Below are 23,862 nucleotides of genomic sequence, written 5' to 3'. Positions count from 1 at the left end.
AGCATAAAGCAGCACAGCTCTGTGGTGTCAGCAGGGCCTCCCTGATTCACACCCACTCGGGCTCTCCTCCCAGAGTCAGGGAAACTCTTTTGAGGAATTTGGTTGCAAATTTAAGCACTGCTGGGCTGGGACAGCATGTCTGTTACAGGAGGGACCCCCTTGGCTTTGGAGCTCGCAGGTGCTGGGCAGGCTCGACCTACAGCAACCAGCCTGGGGGAAATCACAGACCCTCTCTCCCCAAATCTGACTTTGGTTTTTCCTGTTTCCACTCTTGCCCAGGTACCCCAGGACCCAGCAAGCCCCATCACCTCTTCCCACGTACCAGGTCTCTCAGGCCATTACTTGGAGCATATATATGTGTTTCTCTGTGTCACACTTACTTTTTTTTTCTGGGGTCCCCTGCTTCATCATTATCTTAATCACTGTTGTGTTAAGTTTCATGCTTCCTTTGACCTTTATTTGCGGCCTGGTTATGCTGTTTATCTGCCTCTGACACTTGTCCCCTGGTGCTATTGCCAGGGAAACCCAGCACAGAGGCCTTTCCCTTTTCCCCCACCTCCTTGTCCCTTTCTGTTTAATTTTTTTTCTTTCCTCTTTTTTTCTTTTTTTTTTGTCTTTTAACATGGTTTTCCTAAAAAGTTTTTTAATCAATCAAATTTGAGGCAGAAAATAGGCTTGGTCACGCCTGGTCCTTGGGTCGTGTGACACTCACTCAGGGTCCTGACAGCTCCTCAAAAGGGGCACCCGGGATGAGGAGGGGGGGCCAGCAGCACGTTTCCCCAGGAAAGGGCCCGTTTCCATGGCACTGCCCCCACTTCTCCGCCATCCGCCAGCCCGATGTGGGCCTGAGGCTCTTCAAAAGGGGCGTTGGGAAGCGTGCGTGTGTGCGGGGCCGGGGAACAAAACGGGGGGGGCGGGGGCTGCGCTGACAGCTGCCGGGGTTCTCTGCCACCGCAGCTCGTGGGGAGCCAGCGGGAGCGACGGCGGTTGAGCCAGGGCCCCAGCCAGATCCGCATAATCAGGGGCTTTTCATAAATGCCCCATTTTTCATCCCCGTCTGAGGCATTTGCTCTGAGAGAGCCTGTAGCCCTGAGCTGGAGGGGCAGCGCTGCCGAGTCCGGGTGCGCACCTGTGGCTCTGCCTTCCTCGCTTGCGCTGCTCCCCCTCCTCCTCCTCCTCTGCCCTCCTCTCTGCAGGTTGGCGAGTCCCCACCACTGAGTTTCTCCACTCAGCTGCAGCTCGTGGCCCTCTGAGGGAGCGTGGAGCTGACCTCATGGCTGTGTCATGGTCTCTGCATGTGCCTCCCCATCCTTGGCCCTGTTAATTTTCCTTCAGGTTCCCCCTGCTGCCCTCACCCTGCCCAGCCCTGGGAGACATCGTGCCCTTCTGCTGCCTTCATCTGAGGCTCTGTGCTGGGGATGTTAAAGCCCTTTACTTCCCCCCTGCCCCTTTCTCAAGCTCACTTTTTTCACTCAGCCCCTTCCTGTCCTTCTTTTCTCTATGCCCTTTCCAGTTCTCCATTTGTGTGTAGGGTCTTTTTCTCTCTCTCTTTTTTATAATGAATGATTAGTTTTAATTGGTTTGCTTAGGCAGCCTGACAGCAAATTAGCAGGAGCCAGCCCAGGGCTGCCGAATGCCAAGTTTGGGGACTGCTGTGCTTTACAGATGTCAGGGCGAGGTGAACTCCTGGGGATCCCCCCTCGGCACCCCCCCTTCTGCTGTGCTGGATGGTGCAGTATCTGCACTGTGAGGTGGGGGTTCAGGGCCTTTCCTGGCCCTAGGAAGCTGGGACCAGCTGTGGATTGGGACCAGCAGGTCTGCTATCTCCTGTCCTTCTGTCCCGTGCCTGGCTCCAGCATTCCAGAGGTGTCTCTGAGCTGCAGAGTTACCTCCAGGATGACCCCCTGTCCCTTTGCATCACCTTTATTGAGCTCTCCTGGGCTCTGCTCAACAGGTTTGAGCAGAGGGGGAAAGGGTGAGAAACAGGGCAGGATTTCTCTGGGGAGCACTGTGCCAAGGGGGAGTCCTCAGGAGCAATGAAGCAGGAGGCTCTACCCAGTGCTAAAAGGCAGGTAATGGGGAAGGGGTGGGAAGGGAAGGGGGGCTTTGCTCTTTTCCTCCTTCGCAGTTATTTCCCTTTGCTTTGCTTTTCTTTTCTTTGCCTTTTTTATAGCTCCCATTTTTCTTTTTTATGAGAGAGAAACTGCAGGGTTCTCCCAGGGCTGGGAAGAGCACTTGGTCCCAGGCTGCTCCCAGCCAGATGGAGGGGAAGAGAAGGGGGGCAGTGGGCCTGTAATCCTGGGAGGAGAGTTCTCCTGGTTAAAGAGGATTGGGATGGAGTCTAGGACATTTCAGCATGTTGTTTTCTGAAGAATGGGCAGACCATGACCTATTTGGGATGATTGTTACCCTAATTTTCAGCACAAAACTTTGCAGAGAGCACTGACAGCTGTGTAGCCCTGTCAGTGGATGTGCTTGGTTTGTATTGTGCTTCTGGTGTTGCCTTGTCATGGCAGCCAAGAGAGGGAGAACCAGGAGGTGACAGAAGTTTCCCTCTCCCCCAGCCCATGCCTTTTTCCCTGAGCAGCCCAAGATGGGTGTGACTCTGCAGGGACAGTGTCCAGGGCTCTGTCCCAGGAAGCACAGGGGGTCCTTCATCTGCCCCTTGCTCTGCCCTGTTGGTTGTGCTGCTTCTCACCTTGGCTCACCAGCTTCACCTCCTGCTCTGACCAGTCTTGGGCCAGACTGGGGACATTTCTGTGCCACTGCCCCATCCCCTTGCTCCTGGGAGAGGGTGTGAGCCACATTCTTCTCAGCATCAGTGCCTGGACAGGGCCCATGGCCCAGAGCCTGGGCTGGGCTTGCAGAGGAAAGGGATGGAGTTTGTCCTGCCTTTTGTTCTGAAACATCTACTCAGCAGATGACAAGACCCCACTGCATCTATAGAGCAGCCAAGATATTCCAGCCCTTCTGCAAAACCAAGAAGGCTTGACAGGGTGATGACACTGAGTGGTTTTTCTTGTCCCCAGCAATACTGGACCTTCTCATTTGTCCTTCCTTCAGGTGTTGATTGGTGCTTTTGCCCTTTCTGGACATGAGTCCAACCCTCCAGCTGAGTGTTAGTATCTAAATACGCCTTTTAATGGGATCCAGAGCACACGTAGAACTGAAATCAGAGGGATATGGTGTCTTCCTGGGATTTCTGTCATGCAGGAACAGCCTTTTTGTCAGTCACAGAGGTCCCTGCTGTATTCCAGATTCATGAAAGATGGAAGCCAGCGCAAACACGTCTGCTAGATCGTGTGGTGTTCAGCTGTGAGTGTGCTGGCGAACACCCTGCTGTGATACCTTCCTGCAGCCTGGCCCCTTCCCCAAAGACCTGTACGTTTGGAGCTCACTCAGGTGAAAATACTGATAATGCACGTAGAGACTGATGCTGTGCAGGCGTCCTCCAAGGCTCAGAGGCTTTGGTCACCGTGCTCGCTCCTCTGCCCCTGCCCTGTTCAGGACATACTGCTGTGCACACACACAGCTTGGATGCCACTTCCCAGTCCTGTTGTGGCCCACAAGACAGAGTCCCTCACATGGTTTTGGACCTTAGTTCAGCTTTTGGGCCTCTGCAGAGCAAAGCTAGAGATGATTCTTCTGTTCCTGTGGAGAGAGGAAGAAAAGACACTGAGACCTTCCAGCTCATTTTACTTCTTGTGATCTTGGCTTATTCCCACAGCTGATGTTCATGCAATAGCAGAAGATGCATTTTGAACTGCTGCAGAACTTCCACATTCTGTGCACTTGGGAAGTCCTCTTTCCTTTTTCACACCCACCCACCCTCTCAGGAGGTGTTTTAAGACCCTTTCCACTTTGTTGTAGGCTGTTTACATTTCACGGCTCTTCAGTGAGCCAGAAAGGGCTCCTGGAGTTGGCCATGCACAAACTCTCATGTGCCAACAAGACTGGGACAGATCCAGCTGAGCCTGGCCGTGTCATCTGTTTGTCACTCCCATGTTGACTGGTACTGCAGAATAAGTCATGCTCAGACTTTTTCTGCCAGGCAAGGCTTGAGCCAGGCCAGACGTGGGGTCATGTGCCCTAACCCTGTTCAGGAGCTCCTACTAGTGAGGCTGTTGTGGCACTCAGCAGAGAGCTCAAGGTCTGGCAGCACAGTGGTGGCTGTATTCTAGCTCAGCATGAGGGGCACTTGCTTTGGAGCTTATCACATTTATTGCTGATACTAAACTGGTCAGGAACAGTTTCAAAAATTGGTATTGCCACTGGAGCGTCAGATGCTGTTGAAAGTCAAAGGAAGGCACAGCTCCTTCCCGTGAGAGCAGCCATCCCTGTCCCTGGTGTCAGAGCTGTCCCTTCACTGCTCATTTCAGCAGCGCAGGTGCCAATATTCGACCTCTTCCCTGGCAGTTTAGGGGACTCTGTTGTCATTGTACTTCATGACAGTTGAATAGCAGCTGAGGATCACCAGCTGTTTCACCATGGAGCTATGGGAGGGAAACTTCAGGCATGGAGCTGAAGGCACCTAGAGATGCCTCCAGTGTTCCCAGAGTGACTTGCTGAGGAATTATCCCTCCTGGGGTCTCTGGTTGCACATCCCACAGGCTGCCAACACAACCCATCACTGCAAATGGAGCCAAGGAGGGGGCAGAAAGCAGTGGTGCCTCCTGCCCTGCCATGCATTGCCTCGGCTGCTGCCCTTCCTCTCCTCTTCCTCCTCCAGCATCCTTCACCAGCACTTGCCCTGGGTCCTGCCTGGGCCGGCAGCCTGAGCCGGCTCCTTTAAGGCAGGCACGCCGGGGAGTTGTACGCGGTGCCAGCCTGTGCTGCCAGTGCTTCTCCTGCTTCCCCCTCGGAAAGTTTCCTGCCCAATTGTTATGTGCGATCCGATCTGAAAGTTGCTCTCTAAGCTTCTTGTCACATTTTGACTTAATGAAGTGCAACTGGAGTGGGAATTGGGGTTCATCACGCCAGTCTCACTGCGCTCCCTTGTTGTCAGAAAACAGGGGCGGTTGGGGACTGGAATGCAACGCTGCAAGTCGTTATCATTCCGGTCAGTCTGTTTAACACAAAATTAAACAAAGAACTAATTAGTGCCTCATGAATTAATAAATGCGCAGTTGCCGGGTAGGAAGGGGAGGAAGGAAAAAAGGTTGTTGAAGGAAAGATACTGAAAAAGTCGAATTAGGATGTTGTGTCAAGGGGAAAAAAAAATCTGAGTCCACTTTGGCAAAGAGTTTGGATCCATTGGTTTCTTTGTAATAAGCTCCCCTCCTCCTGCATCCTGCTTGTCTGCTCTAGAGCAGCGATGTATGGGCAGGCATGGGGAAGAGGGAGGTCTGGATTTCTTCATTATGTTCCCTAGAAGTTGGAGCTGGGATCCACAAGCCAGTAGCTAGATATAAATATTTATCCAAAGAGCTTTATGCCCAGATGTGGGAGCTGAGAGGTGCAGGGTGGAAGCCCTTCCTTGGAAAGGAGGGAGGCTTCAAAGATGGTCATGGTGAGCAAGTCTGTCTTTGTTCTAATGCTTTGGAGCTTCATGCTTTCTGCTGAGGGGTGTTGTTTCCTGCTTGGGGCCTGTCCCCGAAAAACTTTATGTCACTCTGATGCAGGGGAAGGAGCCAGCCCTTGGTCTCCTGAGGCAGAGGAGGGGGCTGGAGCAAGTAAAAGGGGAGCCTCATGGAAGCAGGGATGAGGTGGGGAGGAGGAGGAGGGTGGGTAAAAGTATGGGAAGCAGGAAGAGGGGCAGGGTGGGGTGACACCCATGGCTTGGGAGGTGGCAACACGTTACTCATTCTTCTGGACAATCCAAGATTGTCACAGTAACAGCGTGTAATCTCAGATTAAGTCTGTTCCAGCAGCGCCCTCCCTGCTCCTGCTCCTTGCCCTGTCCGTGCTGACCAGCCCCACTCCCCTCTTGGAGCTGTGCAGTGCCAGAGGATGGTGGGTGCTGGGCCTGGGGGCTGTGCTGGGTGCCCACCCAGCTGGGCAGCCCCACAGGTGCTGAGCTGTGCTGTACTGTGAGCGGGCTCTGCTCTGGTGCCTTGTCAGGCAGGGAAGCAGGCAGAGCTGGGGGAGGGAAGAGTCCATCCTTAAGAGGACATGTCAAGTACAATTAGCGTTATCTGTCTAAATATGTACTGGGAACACAGAATACAAGAGGAGGCCTGGCTGGCTTTAATGGAGACATATGCAAGGTCATATTGCCTCATACAATCCCCCAATCTGATTTGGGGATTACACATTCTAAGTAAATTGGCGTTATTCCTCTTGCATCATTGATAAGCTGTGGCCGAAAGAAGGGGAGTAAAAAAAAAACACAATTAAAAACTCAAACCCAAGAACTGACCGTGCACAGGGGTGAGGGAGTGAAGCTGGGAAAGCAGAGAGAGTTACAGGCAGAGAGCTTGGGAGAGAGGGAGAGAACAAAAGGGAGGGAGAGAAAAAAAGAGCGTGACATAATGGCAGAGAAAGCGATGGAAAGAGCAAGGAAGAAAGGGAGAACAAAGGGAAGAAAAAAGTGGGAGAGGGGATGAGAGCCAGAAGGATGGAGGGTGCCAGGGTGGGAGAAGGACCTCAAGTGGGGGAGCTGTTACTCCAGCTGTGTCCTCAGCCTTGTTATGCTGGCGTTTGAATGGGAAAGGAAGGAGCCAGGCTGGTTATGCATCTTCTTTGCCCGAGGGGCTCCCTGCGCTCCGTGTCCATCCATCCATCTGGGATATCTCACCAGCTCCTTCCCTCTCTGGGTCCCAGCCAACACCAGGCATCTATCTTTGGCGCAGCGTGCAGGCGGTGGTGGGGTGTGAGTGACGGGAGGAGGCCGCCCGCACGCACCCGGCAGCCGGGCCCCAGCCACCGGGCTGACTGCGCTGGCACCACAACCTCCCCAGAGCCGTGTCCCCAACCCTTGTGCTCCAAGCGGCTGAAGGGGGATCCCCACAAAGGCCTGAGTGGCCACACACGCCAGTGCACTCCGGAGGGGAGCCCTGCTGGGAGCTGGTGCTTGGTACAGGCGGTTGGGGCTCCTGGGTTCAACCCTGGGCTCACTGTGTGTGACCTCGGGCCAGTTTTTCACTTCACTGCCATGTCTGGGACAGTTGTGATCACTGCTTCAGCAGGGTTGCAAAACAGAGGCTGCAGGGACGGGCCAAGCACCTTTGCCACTGCAGGAAGCCACCCCCTGCTCCCCGCCACCTTCCAGCTCTGGGAGAGGGAAGTCCCTGGCTGCTGGCTGTGGAGCAGTCCTCCCCCTCCCACCAGCTCTCCTCCCACCCTGTCTGTGCAGGATAACCCCCTCCGGAAGTCTCACGGCACGGCTTTTATGCTCTGTCACATTTTTGGAACATATGGTTTTAAATAATTCAATTTACTTTTCATGTGTTTTGCTGTGACTTTTTTTCCCCCATCCCTTTTCTCTTTCCTCCTCACTCCCTGCGTTCTCCAGGAAGGAAGATGCACAGATGAGTGAATAAGGGAGTTCAGTGCCTGGGGACCCAGTCCTGCACCCCATTGTCTAGTGCCCCATTGGTGTGCAAGGGAGGCCTCAGTATTAGCACATTGGGGAACCAAACCTCTGGGGAAGAGGAGTCAGCAGAGGAAATGGAAAGATTGGAAAGGAAATTGGCATGGAGAGGGAGGCAGCCTTGGATATGTGGGCAAAGTGCAGACCAGGATGAAGTCTGTCTGTGGTACCTGGGAAGCAGGATTCAGGCCAGTAACAGCTGCTCTCCCTATGCTGAGTTATTCCCAGCCCTTGCTAGGGGTCCCATGCTCAGCAAAGCCCAGGAGTGCCATGTTCCTCATGATGTGCATGGCACTGCAAGGAGCAGCCAGGAGCAGGAAAGCACTTTGTTCCTGTGTGAAGTCTAAATGCCCTGTTCTGGCCTCTCTTGCAGCTGGATCCTACCTCAGCTTTTGAGAGTGTCTGTGCCTTAGATTTCAGTCAGGTGTGGCCTGTGTATTAACTGGATCCTTTCTCTTTCCTCCCCAGGATGAAGTGAATTTAGAGCTAAAAACGAGGCAAGAAACCAGGCCTTGAAATCTCCGAAAGGTAGGAGAGACTTCAGACTGCAATGGGTATGTCACTACACCCTCCTGGGTTCTCTTTTCCTCTGTGTGTCTCACACTTTCTGGCCTGCTCGCTCTGGCTGTGTCTGCACTAGAACTTCTAGGATTGGACCCTTGTTAGTTATAAAGAGAGATAAAAACAGAAGAAGGTCTAATTCAGACATAGCTTATGTGTGTCCTAATCCTGTCTTTGTGTTTGTACACCAGTTGTTCTGGACACGTGGTTTTGTCACTCTGGGTTTTCCTCAGTATCTTCTCTATTGCCTCTATCTTTACAGATAAAAAGCTCTGTAAGAGCTTTGGTGAGGAAAGTGCTGCTTTGTCTTCATGCATGTGGGCTGGTGGGAGATGGTTAAAGTCCTTTCACTGAATATGATGCAGTCTCCATCCACTGTGAAGTTTTGCTGTGCTCAGTTCACATAATTTAAGATGGTGATACGCGTGCTCTGCCCCTCCACTGGCATGTTTTTATCTATTCAGACTGCAGCACCGAGCTGGTAGGGTGGAAGGAGCTCTGTCTCCAGCAGAATCCTGACATTTCTGGGTTTTCCTTTTACCTAGACGCTCGTGATCTGGGTTATGGCAAAAAAACCAACAAACCCAACTTCACAATCTCGTAGAGCTGGATTGTCACTTAGTCTGTGTCTGATAAGAGTTAGAGGCCTAGAGCCCAGGGAAGTGATTGCCTCTCTTAAAAGCCTTGTCTCCATGTGCTTGGGTAAGAGGGTCCCTGTGCCAGTGATGGTCACTGAGAAGCCCCGGCATGCTGAGGCACTTCCTGGTGCCCTTGCCTCTTCCTTATGGCCTCAGGGGGACCGCAGGGCTCCCTTGTGTGTCACCCAGAGAGTTCCCACTCTCTTCCTAGCATCTCAGAGCACAGATGCTCTGTGCTCCAAGCACCCCTGCAGCAGAGGGGACCTCTGAGCCCCAGCACTGGGGAGCTCAGAGGCTGAGTCCAAGCAGTATGAGAGGGGCCCAGGCTGGCTGGGCAGGAGGGGGCCCCAGGCCAGGCTGGGCAGTGTCAGAGGTGACCGGTGGAAGGCCAGTGTTATGTAAATACTGCTGCTGTAACATGGCAGGCCTGAATGGCCCTATGTGTCCATCCATCATTGCTGCGGAACAGAAGCCTCCCTGGGAGCGCGGGGGGCCGGCAGCGCGGGGCATGCAGACACAGGCAGCATGTGCCCTACTCATAAACTGTTTGTTTTCTTTTTGTCTCTCTCGTTTCGGGGCACCCCGCCGAGAGCAACTCTCTGTTTTGTCCTTGCAACCTCTCCCCCAACCTTCCCCCCACCTTCCTTCTCCTCCCTCTCCTTGCATCCACCCTTAAAAAATGGGGGGGGGGGGGGTTCTGTGAAGGGAAAAAAAAAAAAAGAAAGTCCGCAGTTCACATTGCGGCTTCTTTCTCTGACTTCAAAGGCTCCCCAGCATTGTTTGGGATCTGCAGGCAGTGGCCCTGAAAACGTGATCACAGCCGGGCACAGTGTAGGTCACCACCGAGCGCCATGCTCCGAGCGCTGAAAGGAACAGGCAGATTCTTCCCTTTTCATGCTTCACAACCCTGGTTACAGTGCTCGGCCTCGCCCGCGTGCTCCTCGCTGCGTGGCTATTCTTGCTCTTTTCTCTTCCTTTTCCTCCCGCCCTCTCTCTCTCCCTCTTTCTCTCAGGTCCCTCATGTCTCTGTCTGTTTGCTCTCATTCTGCCTTACTCTGGGCCCAGCATCAGCCACTTTTCACACTTTTTCTCCTTCTTCTTTCCATTACTTTTCTTCCTCTCTCTCCTGCCTCGTACAGCACTGCTGCACCGCTCTCTCTCTTCTCTCTTTGATGCTGTTACATGAATCTTTTTTCTTTTTACCTTTTCCCTCTCCTGCAGGTCAGGCTGGAGGTTGATTTCCTCATGCTCCCCGTTCCTGTTCAGTAGCAACCTTCCTCTGACATTTGCCCATGTTTCTGTCTTCCCCTGTGATATCTCACTCACTGTGCCTTAAATTGCCGAGGTTCTGTAATCTCTGGCATAGCCCCAGACAGCCTGCAGTCCTGTTCTCCCTGCAAGGTGCAAGCCGACAGCTTTCATGTGCCATGGACTCACTCCCCCGGAGTTCAGCACAGCCTGACGTGGGGAGGCAGCACCCGGTGCCTGCCAGCAGCCTCAGCTTCCAGACTTGCTCCTTGGCTTTGCAAGGAGCTAGTGAGTAGGGTTAGTGTTGCAGCTCAGTTTGTGAAGACAGGCACGGACTTTGTGTATATCACGGGGAAATAGAGGGAAACATTTGGATCTTACAGGTCTCATGTGGAACATGACACTGATGGTAGTGCTGGAGAGCAGAGTTAGGCAGGGATAAGGCAGAGTGAAGCAGGCCCAGCAGTTGGAATGGGCATCCCAGAATACTTTTGCAGTGAATTTCAACTTCAGTGCGTTTTTGGCTGAGCCACAGTCAGACAGCAGCTCCTTGCCTGCAAAACATCCCCCCCAGCAACACCAAGAGTTTCATTCTGTCTGCAGCAGAGCAGCACAGGACTGCACCCCTCCAGCACCCAGCTGGGGTACAGCCACCCTGTCCTCTGCCCTTGGAAGCGGAGATCATGGAGCTTGTGCCTCTGGTGATTTGTGAGGTTGTTTTAATGCCGAGGAGCCCACCAGGACTTGTCTCTTGCTAAATAGGCATATTAAGGGACATTGCGGTGGGGGTTGTAGAGTAATAATTTGTCCTAATGAGCTGGTGTCACGTTCTCCTAGGCCAAGCTGTGCACGAGCAGGAGCTGTGGTGGGAAGGGGCTGCACTGGCTGACCTGTCAGCCCACGTTAATGAAGTACTGCACTGCTTGAAGGTTCAGAGAGCAGGAACTCGGCCAGCCTGCAGCAGCTCAGGGGGCTGGAGGGGAAGGACAGGGCTCTCCCCTGAGCTGAGTGCCCTGAGGAAAGGCCTGTGCTCTGCAGAATGGAAGAGCAGGATGCACGTTATGGCACTGGGATCTCCGTGCTGTGTTGGCAGGCTGAGTGCCACAGCATCCCCATCAAACTGTCCCTGCAGGCAGAGGTGAACCCACTGCAGCTGGGGTTTGGCAGGGGTTTGTCCTCTGGCCTTGCAGGTTGTCATATGTGGAAGGAGACTGAAGGAGTAAGAGAGAATAGATCTCACCTCCTTTACAGGTGGGGCTGAGCTCCCACAGCCAGGCCAAAAGAAAAATTCCATGCAACACCAGGGTGCAGGGGACAGGTGCAGGCAAGTGGCTGATGGTGATGACTGGTGTCTAGCTAGGAGAGATGCACATGTTCATCCTCACCTTTCTTTGTGCATAGAGTGCATGAACAGCCAGAGGAAGTCCTCTCTGTCCTTCCTGGTCCCTCTTTCTCCTCCACTTATGCTTCCCCATGGCTTGCTGAGATCCTTAGCCTTGCACATCAGCTCTGAATCCAGGTAGTTCCTTCTATCCCTTCTGGGTAGCTGGGCAGCAAAAGCACAGAGAGAGTTTTGCTGGTCTGGTATTAGGGAGCAGGCTGATGGCAGGACTTGCTGGGTCCTGAGCAGCTGTGGTTTGAGCAGGGCACTCTGCAGGAAAGGGCAGGAGAAGTCAAAGAATGGGAGTCCTGGCCCAGTTGCTGCCTTGGAGATCCATGGCCTGCACCTGTGGATCACACCATCCCATCCATACTGGGGCAGGACAGTGGCCTTGGCCACACCAGCACACTGCAGTCTACAACACAAGCCCTGTATACCATCTTCCCCCTGCTCCCACTCATCTTTCTTTGCGCCTTCCCCCCCTGCTTCTCTTTGCTTTTCTCTGTCTCCATCTCTCTCCCTTTCATCTACTCGGAAGGCTTTACTCTACTTCCTTGTCACCCTAATTGATTGCATTAACCTTTCAGCGTATTGGATTTCCCCAGCACCGTGCAGAGAGCACTGTGCAATATGCTTATAATCTGGGCTGTAATGGACAGGGAGCAGTCAACGAGCCCCTGCTCTAACAGGTTCTGCTGACAACTCCTGCTCAGGGAGGGGGAGAAGGAGCATGCTTGGTGGGGCCTGCCTGGCACAGCCCTCCTGCAACCTGCCCAGACCCAGCCTCACCACTCACCAGCTTGTGAGAAGGGTCCTTTGAAAGCATCCAGCTTGTGTAGCAAGGGGGAGAGGTCATATTTGACACTATTCCTGTTATATTTCCTTGGGTTGGAGCCCCCCCTCTCCCCTCTCTACTCTGTCTACAGTTTTGTTACATCTGTTCAATAGTAAATTAATGTACCCCTTACATTTAGACACTTGTTGCTAGTGGCAGGATGAGAAGACAATACCATGGAATCTGCATGTTTTCACATCCTGCTTGCCTTTGCCTTTAATTTTGTTGTATGAAGATGTGAGGGAGGTAGACACTTTTCCTGGAGTTTCAAAAATAAAAGCATAGAAATATTGTGCTCATGAGGAAGACAACGCTAGAGTACAGAGTGATCAGGAGGCAGAAGGACTGAATTGTATCTCAGGCTTGGCCTTGGATAAATCCTTCCACTCCTTAGTACCTTATTCCCCACCTCAAGGATGGTGGAGCTGTGATTTTGGCACCCTGGGATGTGCTGCAGTGTCTGCAGGAGAGCTGTGGGGAGAGCTGTGGCCATTATCTTTGTTCACTGGGCAAGGTTGAGAAGGTGGCTGCAGACAGGCAGGGGGCTGCACAGCCAAGTGTAACTGCTCACAGTGACTGTGAGGCAGGAATAACCCCACAAGATCAGTGGCTAGAGCATGTGAGTCTGTTAAAGGCCTGGCATCCTGCTGGTGGTCAGGGCCAGAGCAGAGAGATGCTTTGGCGTTCCTTCATTTTAGAGGACTGCACTGATGGATCTGCCACAATCTTCTGGCAATGGTGCCCCCTTTGAAGTGTCCCAGCATAGGCTTCAGTTCAGCAAAATGCTTTGAGCTCTGGGATGACTTTTGCTGAAGTCAGTTACTTAAACACATATTTACAAGTTTAATTCAACATGGGCTGTAGGGTGAGACCTAGACCCTTGTGAGGCCCTTTTATAGTTCTCCTTTTTAAACAGTGTTTGTCACTAGGGAAGTCTTCATTTATGGTTGTGGCTCACAGTGTAAAAAATAGCAGTAGTGGAAGGGTTTCTGATCACTTCACAGGTCTTTAGGTCAAGAGTTACATCATCTTGTTAAAAGCAGAGTTACTGCTGCTGCTTTAGGAGGTGGCCCATTCTGCCCTGGGAATGTTTAGAGCTGCTTTTCAGAAACGTGGCAAGTTCCTGAGTGCACCAGGAGGAGGGGACAGGACTGTGTCATGGAAGGTAAAGGGAACTCCCCACTCTGTTTTTCCAGGAAGAAAGGAGAAATTACAGGAGTCAGAGGAAAAAACTTTATTCCAGGTGATCATTCTGAGAAGTGGGAGGCTCCTTACAAGCCAGGAGGTGCTTGAGGGGAGGGACTTTATTTTAGGTTAAGTGGAGAAGGAACAGAAGCAGGAAGCAAAGGATGAGAAATTTTAAATGAGCAAGCGAGAAAGAGAGTGAGCAAGAGCAGCACCTCCTAAATGGAAGAGTAAACAGGCACTCCAAGGCATTAACTTAATTGATTGTTCTGCAACAGGCTGAACGCTGTGTTATTCTGTCGCCGTGGCAACAACCCAAAAAAATTGTCAGCCTGTTTGGATGAAGTGAAGCGAAACATTCTCTAATTTGCGGTGATCCGGGTGTTTGTTTTCCTTCCGAAGAGGCGGGGGCTCTATTGATCTATTGTTTGCACAGAGGGGTTTTTTCATGGCGATTGGGGGAAGCAGGAGGCCAGGGTGTGCTCCCTGAGCAGGTGAGGCAGAGGAGGTGTCCTGTTTCCCCGGATCTGCCTTTGCAGGGTGGCTACACGAGTCCAGCAGAAGCTCCAGTGGTAGGAACCATCCCAAGGAAGCTTGAGAACCGGGGAAAGTGTGTGGCTGTGATGAGCTTGTGCCAGAGCTGCTGCTCTGGTCCCTGTTCTTGTCCCTGCAGGTTCTCGCAGTCCCTTTAGTGTTGCAGTCTCTGGTGTTAGGTGGGAACAGCTACAGCTGCCTCAGGGACCAGAGCAGCTCTTTCCCCCAGGTCCCTTCCCAGATCCATGCTATTCTGTTCAGTGTGTGCAGACCTGTGCCTGTGCACAGCCTGTGCCTTTGGGAACATACAGTTGCATGCTCAGTGAAGAAGAGGATAGGGGACCAAGCTGTTCCAAGGGGCTGTGCAGGACAGGAGGTCTAGACAGCCACAGTAGGATGGATGAGAAGGTTGAGTTGCTCCAGGCACAGTTTGGCCCAGGCCCCATGGATGGGAAGAGGCACCACAAGTTGTGCAGTGGCTTGCGCACCTCATCAGCTGCGTCTGGCCATGCACAGCCCTGGGCGCCAGGAAGGAGCTCCTGGGGATGCCACTCACTGTCAGCACATGCTTGGTTTCAGAGTGAAATGTCACTGCAGCACTTGCTTCAGCTGGGAAATGTTCAGTCAGAATGGGAAAGCCCAGGAGACCAGGGAGCAAGCCCACGTGGCCAGGGCTGAGCAGCAAGGCCTTGGGCCAAAAACATCATGCCAAAGGACGGGTGTCGTGGCAGTGGAGGGGAAAGCTGGCAAAAAAATGCCTTACAGGGCTGCAGCAGGGGGAACTGGCGATGATGGCTCTGAGCCAGCAGGAGGGCGAGTGGCAGAGGTGGCTGTGGGCCAGTGAAGGAGAGCGGAGAGGGTTTCCTTGTGACAGAGGATCAGGGAGAGACTGCTGACCTTCCTTGAGCTTGGCCCTGCCTAGAGGTTTCACCCTCTCATTTGGAGCTTTCTGCATTCCCACAGCCTTCAGGCACCCAGTGGGGGACCCCGTGTTTCCCATCCAGGCAGATTGTCCTTGTTACTCCTCAGCAGAGTCCCAGCTCTTGCACAGCTAGTCCAGCAGTTGCCCAAGGGCTGTCTAGTCGACCCCTAAATTTTCAGGAAGAGCTGTAGAATATCGCAGTGTGAACTGCTGGAGAGTGTTGCTTTGTGGGGTGTGTGGGGGCAAATAAACACAGAATGTCCCTGTGCTTGTCCTGCCTCCCTCCCTGCTCCTTTCTCTGTTGTCTTGGGTTTTTTTCCTCTTCTAATTGTACTGGTTTTGCTTTATCACCCTTTTTTTCTTCTCTCACTCTGTCTCTTTCTCCTGTTTTACTCTCCATCCGTTTTTTAACTCATCTGCTTCGTTGTAGATGTGGGTGGGGAAAGAGACTGTTGCTGGCAGGTGAGCAGTGTCTCTAGGCTCTGTGTCCAGCTTGGGCATCTGTCCCTCAGGCTCCCAGTGGGTGTGTATGTCAGGGGGCACCATGGGTAGACAAAAGAGGAGCTCTTCGTGTCTCCAGGAGACAACTGAGCTGCCAGTGAAAGTTTGGTGGTTATTGGCGTCAGGAGAAGCTAAATAACCCTGTAAGTGGTATGAAGGTGAATTCACGGTCTAGTGAGCACTGAAGATACAAGAGGGCTCTGAGACAGGCAAAGCGTGGAGAGGAGAATACAACTCGCCTGTGGCTCGGGGCGGTGCTGCGTCTCCGGAGCCATGCGGGGACGTGGCTGTTGGCCACCCTGAGTGCCAGCCCCAGCACCCTGCCTGTGGGGGGGCCAGCTGGGACAAGGAGGGTGCTGGGTCCTGCAGGTTTGGTGACAAATGAGGCATGCAGGCATTGCCACAGCAGGAACACCCTCCAAGAAAGGCTGTGTACTTCTGGCTGTGGATGGCCACGCAGTGTCTGACTGCACAGCCCAGTACACATAGGTGGCCACATGCCACGAGGCTGTGCACATACATGTGCACAACGTGCAGACAGCCCTACCCATGCAGCATCTCACAGGTTCCCACCTCTGCCTGTGCTCCCGAGTGTGGATGCATCCACAGCTGTATGAAATAGGGGCACGGGCACACACACACGCTACAAAGAGAGTCCTCTGCTGCCTGCATCGGCTTGCAGTCAAGTCAAATTCCTCTCTGGTGTAAGTACACCCCAGTCAGGCAGCACAGACAGATTTATCCCAGCATATCTTGAATGTCTGTGTGGTTACCTGCTGTGAGCGGGAGAAGAGTTGCAGGAAATCTATTCTCCTTCCAGCTGGGAGAGGCTGATGCCTTGGAGTACCAAGAGATGTGCAGAGAGGAAACCCCCTTTAGCTTTTCACCTGGAGCTGGTAATCTCCTTGTGCCGAATCCCTGGAACAGGGGAACTGCATTTGAAGCTCAGCCAGTGGTGATTTAGTGTTAGACATTTGCAGAAGAGACTTTGATTAATTCGTAGTAAAATCAAGTAGGACTTGGGTGCCAGCACCACATTCCAGGGTGAGCTGGCGACCAAGGTGCGCGCTGGGCGGGCTGCCAGGTGCCTGAGCAATCCCCGCGGAGGTGGCAGCGCCATCCAACCCACAGCCTCTCCCTGCTTGGGCTTCTTAATTATTAATTTATTTTTCTCCCTTCCTTGGCAAAAAAATAGTATTTGGTAACGACCTCAAATTGCAAAATGCTGATGATTTGGAGAATGTGTCACAGAAGCTCCAGGGTGATAAAGGGGAGACGAATCCCAGCCAACAATCCGGCTCAGCCAGTTTGCCTATTTATTAAAGAAAAAGCCCAGATCATTAACTTTTTTGTTGTTGTTCTGTTTGCGGGCAACTCCCTGCTGGCAACTTTCGGGCGCCCAGTAAATTAAACCGAGTATCGGCCTGGTTCGGGGCAGCCTGAGCACCTACTTATAGCTGTGAAATGGGTTAGAAACTGGCTTCGTTTATGTTAGTGCATGAATAAACCCTTTAGGGTACCACGCAAAAGCACTCCCTGGCATTAAAGTGGTGTCAGAAAATGCTCACTCGCTGCCTTGTGGAGGGTCAGGTATTGTAACCAGAGAGCTGAGCTTCACTTCTCCCACTGCTTGTTCGCACAGTTGATTGCCCCTCGACACATTGCTGTGCCATCTTGGTCCCCAGAGAAGCAGGGCTGGAAGAGACTATCCATAGGCACAGGTTTTGTTGGTTCCCCATTTGCCTGTTTGCTTTAGTTGTTGAATAAAGAACAGTTTAGGGGTGCCTGCCTGGTGCCTCTGTGAACTCAGAGAGTTCCCTGTGCTATCAGGAAAGGGTGATCATGTCCCCCTCCTCTGAAACATCCCACGTGTTTGCTGAAGTAGTGCTTCAAGCTAAATCAGTTTGCTGAGGGCTCCAGCTTCCCTTAATTCAGTGTCAGGACTGGGCTTGCATGGCTATTATTCAAGGAGCTTTATCAGGAGCACAAAGCTAGAATCTGCCCTCCTGCTTCCCTCTGGGCATCACCAGCTCTGCTGCCCTGGGTTTGGCACACGGAGACTCCAGGGACTGCCTCATGAAGCCCATTTGCAGGCAAAACTTGTTCAACTCCTCGAGAGTCTCGGCTGTTCCACTGGCTGCAGGAGCGCAGTGGCTTGTCACTAGTCACTGGCAGAGCAGCACAGGGGTGCAGGGAACCAGCTAGAGCTGAGGAGCTTATGTGGGAAAAGGGAGCAGAGATGCTGCTGAGATCACCAGCCTCTCCCCTTTCTTTTTTCAACCCAGCTGAGCCATAATTAGAGCTGGATTTTAGGTTTTAATCTCAGCTGATATGGGAGCTTTTTCCCTCAAAGGTAGCCACCTTCTTCCCTAGGCCTGGTTCATGTCCCTCCACAATGATTTCTCTGGTGAAGCCTGCCCAGACCCGTGTTCACGTGGGTGCTGATGGGAGGAGAAGGGTATTTTTCAAGGTTTCTGCTAGGTTTTTTTCTTCTGAAATACAAGGATGTGCAATTTTTTTAGTTTCAATTTAGCATTGGAGAATTTTATAATTTAGTAATTAAAATCTCTGATAGGCTTTAGAAATTGCAGCTAATTGAATTTAATGGGAAGATGATTTTCAATTTTATTTGATTACCCGGACCCCTGGCATTGGTATTTATGGGAAAAAAATGGGAAATGTGCTGTGTGGGCTAAGATGGCATAATTGAATTAGGGCTAATCGGATTTCTTCGTCATGAATTTCACTATAATTTTCCTATAATTTTCCATTAGATATCTAGTTTACAAATATTCACAAAGAAATGAAGCTCTTTCGGAATGGAGATTGCTGGCTAACAGGATTAGAGGGACGATAGCTCGGCACTGCCAGCCCGGGCTCCTTCAGTAATGCAATCGCTGCGTCTGCCTCACACTTACCGCCCGCTGCTGCTGCCTGCGCCCTCCGGCCCCTCGCCAGGGCTCCCCGGGGGCCGCAGCCGCCGCTGCCTCTTCCCAGCGGTGTCCGTGTGCCACTCCACTGCACACGTGTTCGGTGCACGGGCACACACGGCCCTGCTGGTGCACTCTCTGTGTTGGGGTGTACCCAGGTTTGCTTGGGGTCACTTGTGCGTGTGCTGGCGTGTGCCCCGTGCCACCCCAGCGGGGGTTGGGGACCTCGTGGCACATGCAGGGCTGGCCCATGCGTGTCCCTATGGACATCTCTGCGTGTGCTTGTCGCTGCCTCGTGCACCAGGGGACACCTGCCTCCCCTCCCTGTTGCTGTGGTGGGGATGCTGCTGTCACATCTCTGAGGAGGGGCTGCAGGCAGTCCAGGGTCTCCTTTCTCTGCTCTTGCTGCCCATTTCTTATCTCCTCCATCATCTTCCCTCACTTTCCATCTGTCACTTCTAACAAATGAATGTCTGTCCCTCCTGCTCCATCAGACACAGTCCCCAGCATCCCTCTGTACCCATCCCCCATGGAAACAGGGCTGACACAGCTTCTGCCAGCAATGGGGCAGGTCGAGCAGAACAGATAACATGCCAGGCTCCCTCTGCCTTTCCTTCTTTCTGCCTCTTGCTCCCGCCCAAGCCAGGTCAAATCCAGAGTGAATGTATGGAGACCATCCCTACTTCACAGCATCAGAGTCCTATAAAATCCAGCCAGTCTCTCTGTCTGCCCCATCTCTGTTGCTTGCTGGGCTGCATTGAAAACCTCTCCTGGTGTGACCAGCCCACTTCAGGACATGGTTGCTTGGGGAGTGAGTCATTACCCTGGGGAGTAAGTTGGGTAGCAGCTCTTCTCCACCTAGAGCCACTTGCCATCTCTATGACATCAGGCCTTCCATATATGTCCCAGGCAGAACAGTCTCTGCTGAAGCACCTGTGACAACCCGTCCCTGTCCTGGGTGCCCAGGCAGGCGTCCTGTCACTGTGCTGCAGCCGCCGTACTCGGGGCCCCCCATGTTTGTACATGTAGGTGTGAGGTGGGGGGGTGTGTGCACAACGTGTACCTTGTGTTTATCATTGCATCCAAGTGTGTGTGTGCAGGAACACAACATGGCTTGCAGCTCTTCTAAACAGAAATCTCCTGCTTGTTTTGTGTTTGCCCAATGCTCTGCAGGAAAGGGTCTTGCCCAGCCTGGGAGATGCCCTTTGGGCAGCAGTTCCCTGCTGCCTCCAGAGGCCATCCCAGTCCCTGGTGTGCTGAGCTGGGGCTTAGGGGCTTTGTGAAGGCAGCTCTGGGCTGGCCCAGGGTGACATTTGCTGGTTTTGCAGGCAGAGTGCCTGCTCTTGAGTGCCAGGTACCTTCCCTGTTGGATGCAAGGCCTGGGTAGGACTATCCCCTTGCCTCCTCGCCCTGAAATCCCCAGGCTGCACTTTTAATTGCTGTCGTAAATTGTAGCTAATTGTTAGCGTATTCAAACCCCTGCCACTCCTTCCCCCTAAGTCTTCTGGGCCCCTGTGGAGCACGAGGATGCGCAGGGTATGTTCAGGGCCGTACGGCCCGCTCCTAGTGCAGTCATTCCCTCTGGGCAGTGGTCAAGAGATGAGCAGCACTTGGCTTCCAGCAGATGCTGGAAGCTGTGGAGTGTCTGGAAGAGCAGCAGCCACATGGTGGGGAGCTGGTGTCAAACTGTTAGAGAAACACCAAGGAGCAGTAAATGGCAGAAGCGAAGCCGGCGGAGCCCCAGCCGGCACACCAGGACTCGGCACCGCCGCTTTGGCAGCGCTTTCAGGGCGCCATGTGCCAATAATGTGATTGAAACTGTATTGAGAAGGAAGGAGCAAAAGAGAAGGAAAGAGAAATAAAGCACAGATTGTCTGCTCCTGCCGCCCAGGCCCCGAGGCCTCCGGGCGCCTCCCTTGATGAAACAGAAATCAAACAAAATTACAGAAATAGGGCAAGAGCATTTGCCTAATAGACTCCCCAAGCAGGAGGAGCACGGCACTGCCAGATCTCCAACCTGCCATTTGAGAGCCAGCACCCTGAGCCCACATGAATCCAGAGCACGGCCCCAGGCCCCAGGGTCAGCTCCAGTTAAGGAGGGAGAAAGTGCCAAAAAAAATGGGCTAAGCATAGAAAACAAAGGTAAAAGAGACACACAAAGGGGGATGTCCCACATATCAGCATGACTCACCCCCTGCTCAGCCCTGGCACACTGTCTGCGGGGAAAGCATTAAACTGTAATAATAATAATAAATTAATCATCCTTCCCCCTCCCATTGCACTTTTCATCTGAGGATCTCTGAGCACCTGGCAAACATTAATTACCGAGAGCTCCCAACTCCCCTGGGAGGGTGGGAAGGGACAAGGAGAGATCTCTTCACCTGCCGTGAAAGGGCAATGGTGGCTGTAGAAGACGAGGCAGCTCTTGCTGTGGCACAGAGTTCAGAACAGGATGAGGGGTGCTGCTTCCCTCAAGTGCTCCTGGGGACCAGGCCATCCAGGAGCCACTTCATGCCAGGGCATGGTCAGAGGCAGCTTTGCCTCAGGGAGGATCTGTACTCTGAAGGGCTGGGGGAAGAAGGGGAGATGCTGCCCTAACAAGGGCCACAGGGGTCCCCAGAGGAGCAGAAAGCTCCACAGCCTCTGAGAGAGGAAGAACAAACTTTTCTTGGGTAAGAGGCAAAAGGAGGGAGGATGGGGAAATAAAACCTGATCCTGTGACTGGAGATGGCTGAGATAGGAAATCAGGCTTTGCCATTGCGTCAGCTGCAGGGCGTGGACTTCACCTGAAAAAACACCTTGGCAAGTTGTTCCTGCAAGGAGGAGTGGGAGGGCCAGTGGGAAGTCTGCGGAGGGGATCCTCCGGGTGTGTTTAGGTTGTGTGTGTGGGTTCATGTGTGTCATGGTGTATGGTTATGTGTGTATTTGAATGTGAGGGAGCACAGAGTATCATTTTCTTTGTTGGGGTGCATATGCATGTTGTGTATGCGTGCTGGGATGGGAGGGGTGGGGAACATTTGTATACTGATGTGTGAACGTGCTCAGCTTGGTGCATGTAGAAGAACAGGTATGTTCAAAGGGTCTGTATGGCTGCCTGTATGTAGTGGCACATCTGTGTGACCGTGTGTTCCCCCTTGGAAAGAGTCTGAGATACAGCCAGGGCCAGTCTTAGGGAACAGCAGTGGTGAGCAGAACTCCCACTGCTTGAATATTAAGTTTACAGGAGAAGTGAAAATGGAGAAATCCAGGTGACACAAGGTGCAGTGAACTTACAGGACCTGTCAGCCACCTGAAAAAAGCATTGGATCCAAACAGAGCTATTACAAAGCCAGAAGTGAACGGGCACAAACATTTCTGGCGCTGCCTGTTGTTTCCCAAGGTAGGATTTCCCTGTGGGTGCTGTAGCATCTGACTCAGGTGTAGGGACCAGGGCAGGTTCTGATGAGGGTTGTGGGTGATGTTGGCAGGGCTGGTGTCTGTGCTGGGGCCCAGTGAGACGCAGACAGGCAGGATTTTGAAGGCAGTGCTGGTTGGAGCTGATGGCATGGCTAGAAATCAGCAAGGGAAGTCGGGGCAACGCTGGTCATGGTTTCCCCATCTCTCTGAAATCTGTAGGCTGCCTGCTCCGGGTGGGAAGGGGAGCCCCATGCCAGGGCTCAGGTCAGGGTGTCCTTTCTGGTGGCTAGGCAGCACCCCGGGCAGGACACGCTTGCCTCCTGCCTGACACTGCTGTCCCCACCCTGCTTCCTGGCCCCGGGGGGTCTCTGGGTGGCTCCGTTTCACTAGACTTTGTTTAGATTTTTTTCCAGGAGAAGCCAGAATACTTGTGGTTTCACAAATGACTCCCCCTCTCTTCCTTCTCCCTGCCCTCTGGCCCGGTGCTCTGCCTGTACATTTTTACACATGTAAATGCAGCTCTTGCTGAGCTAGGTTAGATGATGAGTTGCAGTGTTGGGTCTCTGGGCTCAGGACACTCTCGTGGTGCATGGAGCCAAAGAGACCTGGGCTGCTTCCAGCCCTGTGACTAACCTGTCCAGCCGCTTTTGGCGAGTCACTTCCCTTGCTGGTGCCTCAGTTTCCCCATCCATGCAGTGGGGTAATGATGCTGGCCTCCTTTGAAAAGCACATTAGGTTCTGCTCATAAAATGGGCTTAAGAGCTTGTGAGTTAATGGACTGCTCCCCAGCCCTGGTGAGGAGCCTGCTCTGCCAAAATCCACAGAGGCAAACGTGGTGTGTTCACAAAAACAGCCTACAACCTGCTCAAAATACCTATTTAATCAGGTAAATAATCTGCTCGTTTGTTTTAAAGAAAGAGGCTTATATCTGTGTTTACCCAACACACCTCTTAGAACCTCCCTCACATTCTTTGCTACTTAGAAAAATAAAGCAACAAAAAATGAGGAAATTCGCTGCAAAAGAAAAACCACCCTCCTGCGGGCCCAGCGCTGCCGCGGCCGAGCAGCGGCGGCTTCCTGCGGGGCGTTGGGCAAGATGCTTTAACGTCCCAGGGTTGTGACACCGGCCACCCCCGAGCCCAGGCAGCCGGCGCTGCCGGGCCGCCAGCGGCGACGGGGACCCCGCGGGGCTCCGGCCCTCCTCGGTGCCGTGCCCCGAGCCCGGACACGCGTGGGACGGCCCGCCCTGCCACAGGGCTGCGGGTCCTGCCGCAAGCCGGGCCCCGGGGCACTGCCGCGGCTCGCCCGCCCGTCCCGGCCCCCCCGCCGTTTGCCCCGCGCTGGCGGCTCCTTCCCCGCCGCCGGAGCCAGCGCTGTCCGCCCGCTCCCGCGGGGCCGGCGGCGATGGGAGCGGGGGCAGCGCGGCCGCCTCGCTCGGGCCGGTCCCGGGGCGACCCGCGGCCCTGCGCGCCCCGACTGCGGGACCCCCCGCGCCCCTTCCCCGGCGGGCCGGGGCCGCCCCGGGTCAGCCCGTTTGCCGCACCCGGTTCGGTTCGGCCCGCCGCGGCCCCGGCCCCGCACCTGCCCCCGGCGGCGGGCCCAGCGCGGAGGCGTGTCCGCCCGCTGCCAGTCACCGCCCCCCGGGGCGGCCAGTGCCCGCCCCCGGCCCCGCTGCCAAAGTGACTCGGGGAGGACCGGCACGGCAATGACATCAGTGCTTTAAACAACTTGTTATTCGGGAGCAATCAGCTGCAATTAGGTATTAATTAAGTATTATGAAAGTTGATTATTTAAGTGAATTCGGCTTTCGTCTCTCCGACTATGGTAAGTACAGCACAATTGTCCTTTTCCTGCCCCCAGCCCGCCGCTCGGCGGAGCCCCCGGTCGGTGCGGGTGCCGGTGCCCCCCGCGCCGGGCGGTGCGGAGCGCTCCCTGCCCCGGCCGCGTCTTTTCCCCTCCGTCGCCGCGGGGCCGGGCGCTGCGGGCAGTTTCTCCGGGACCCGGTTGCCCGGGAGGCCGCCGCTGCCGCACCGAAACTTTTCCCGGCTCCGCGACGGGTGCGGGGCGGTGCGCGGGGCTCCCGGGCCGGGCCGAGCGGGGCGCGGGGGCGGCACCAGGTGTTGCCGGGGGTTCGCAGCCTCTTTCACTTTTCTTTCACTTGTTTTACGGAAGTTGGCTTCCTCTCCTGCCGCCGCTCCGG

General features: G+C 53.8%; 1 protein-coding gene across 9 annotated transcripts in view; it reads left to right on the top strand.

Annotated features, from left to right (window-relative positions):
• The window catches only part of CASZ1 (castor zinc finger 1), a 198,130-nt gene that overhangs the window by 87,143 nt on the left and 87,125 nt on the right, over positions 1-23,862 (top strand). For 4 of the 9 annotated variants that reach the window (XM_051637228.1, XM_051637223.1, XM_051637224.1 and 1 more), the window contains one exon: positions 8,000-8,085. In XM_051637228.1, coding sequence (XP_051493188.1) covers positions 8,082-8,085 — 4 coding nt within the window. In that variant the 5' untranslated portion in view covers positions 8,000-8,081. Of the gene's footprint in view, positions 1-7,999; positions 8,086-23,366; positions 23,487-23,862 lie in introns of those variants that run through there. The other 5 variants (XM_051637229.1, XM_051637230.1, XM_051637222.1 and 2 more) reach the window with 2 other exon arrangements.

The sequence above is a fragment of the Apus apus genome, chromosome 20 (assembly GCF_020740795.1).
Source record: "Apus apus isolate bApuApu2 chromosome 20, bApuApu2.pri.cur, whole genome shotgun sequence".
Taxonomy (NCBI): Eukaryota; Metazoa; Chordata; class Aves; order Apodiformes; family Apodidae; genus Apus; species Apus apus.
This window is presented reverse-complemented; position numbering and strand designations above follow the sequence as displayed.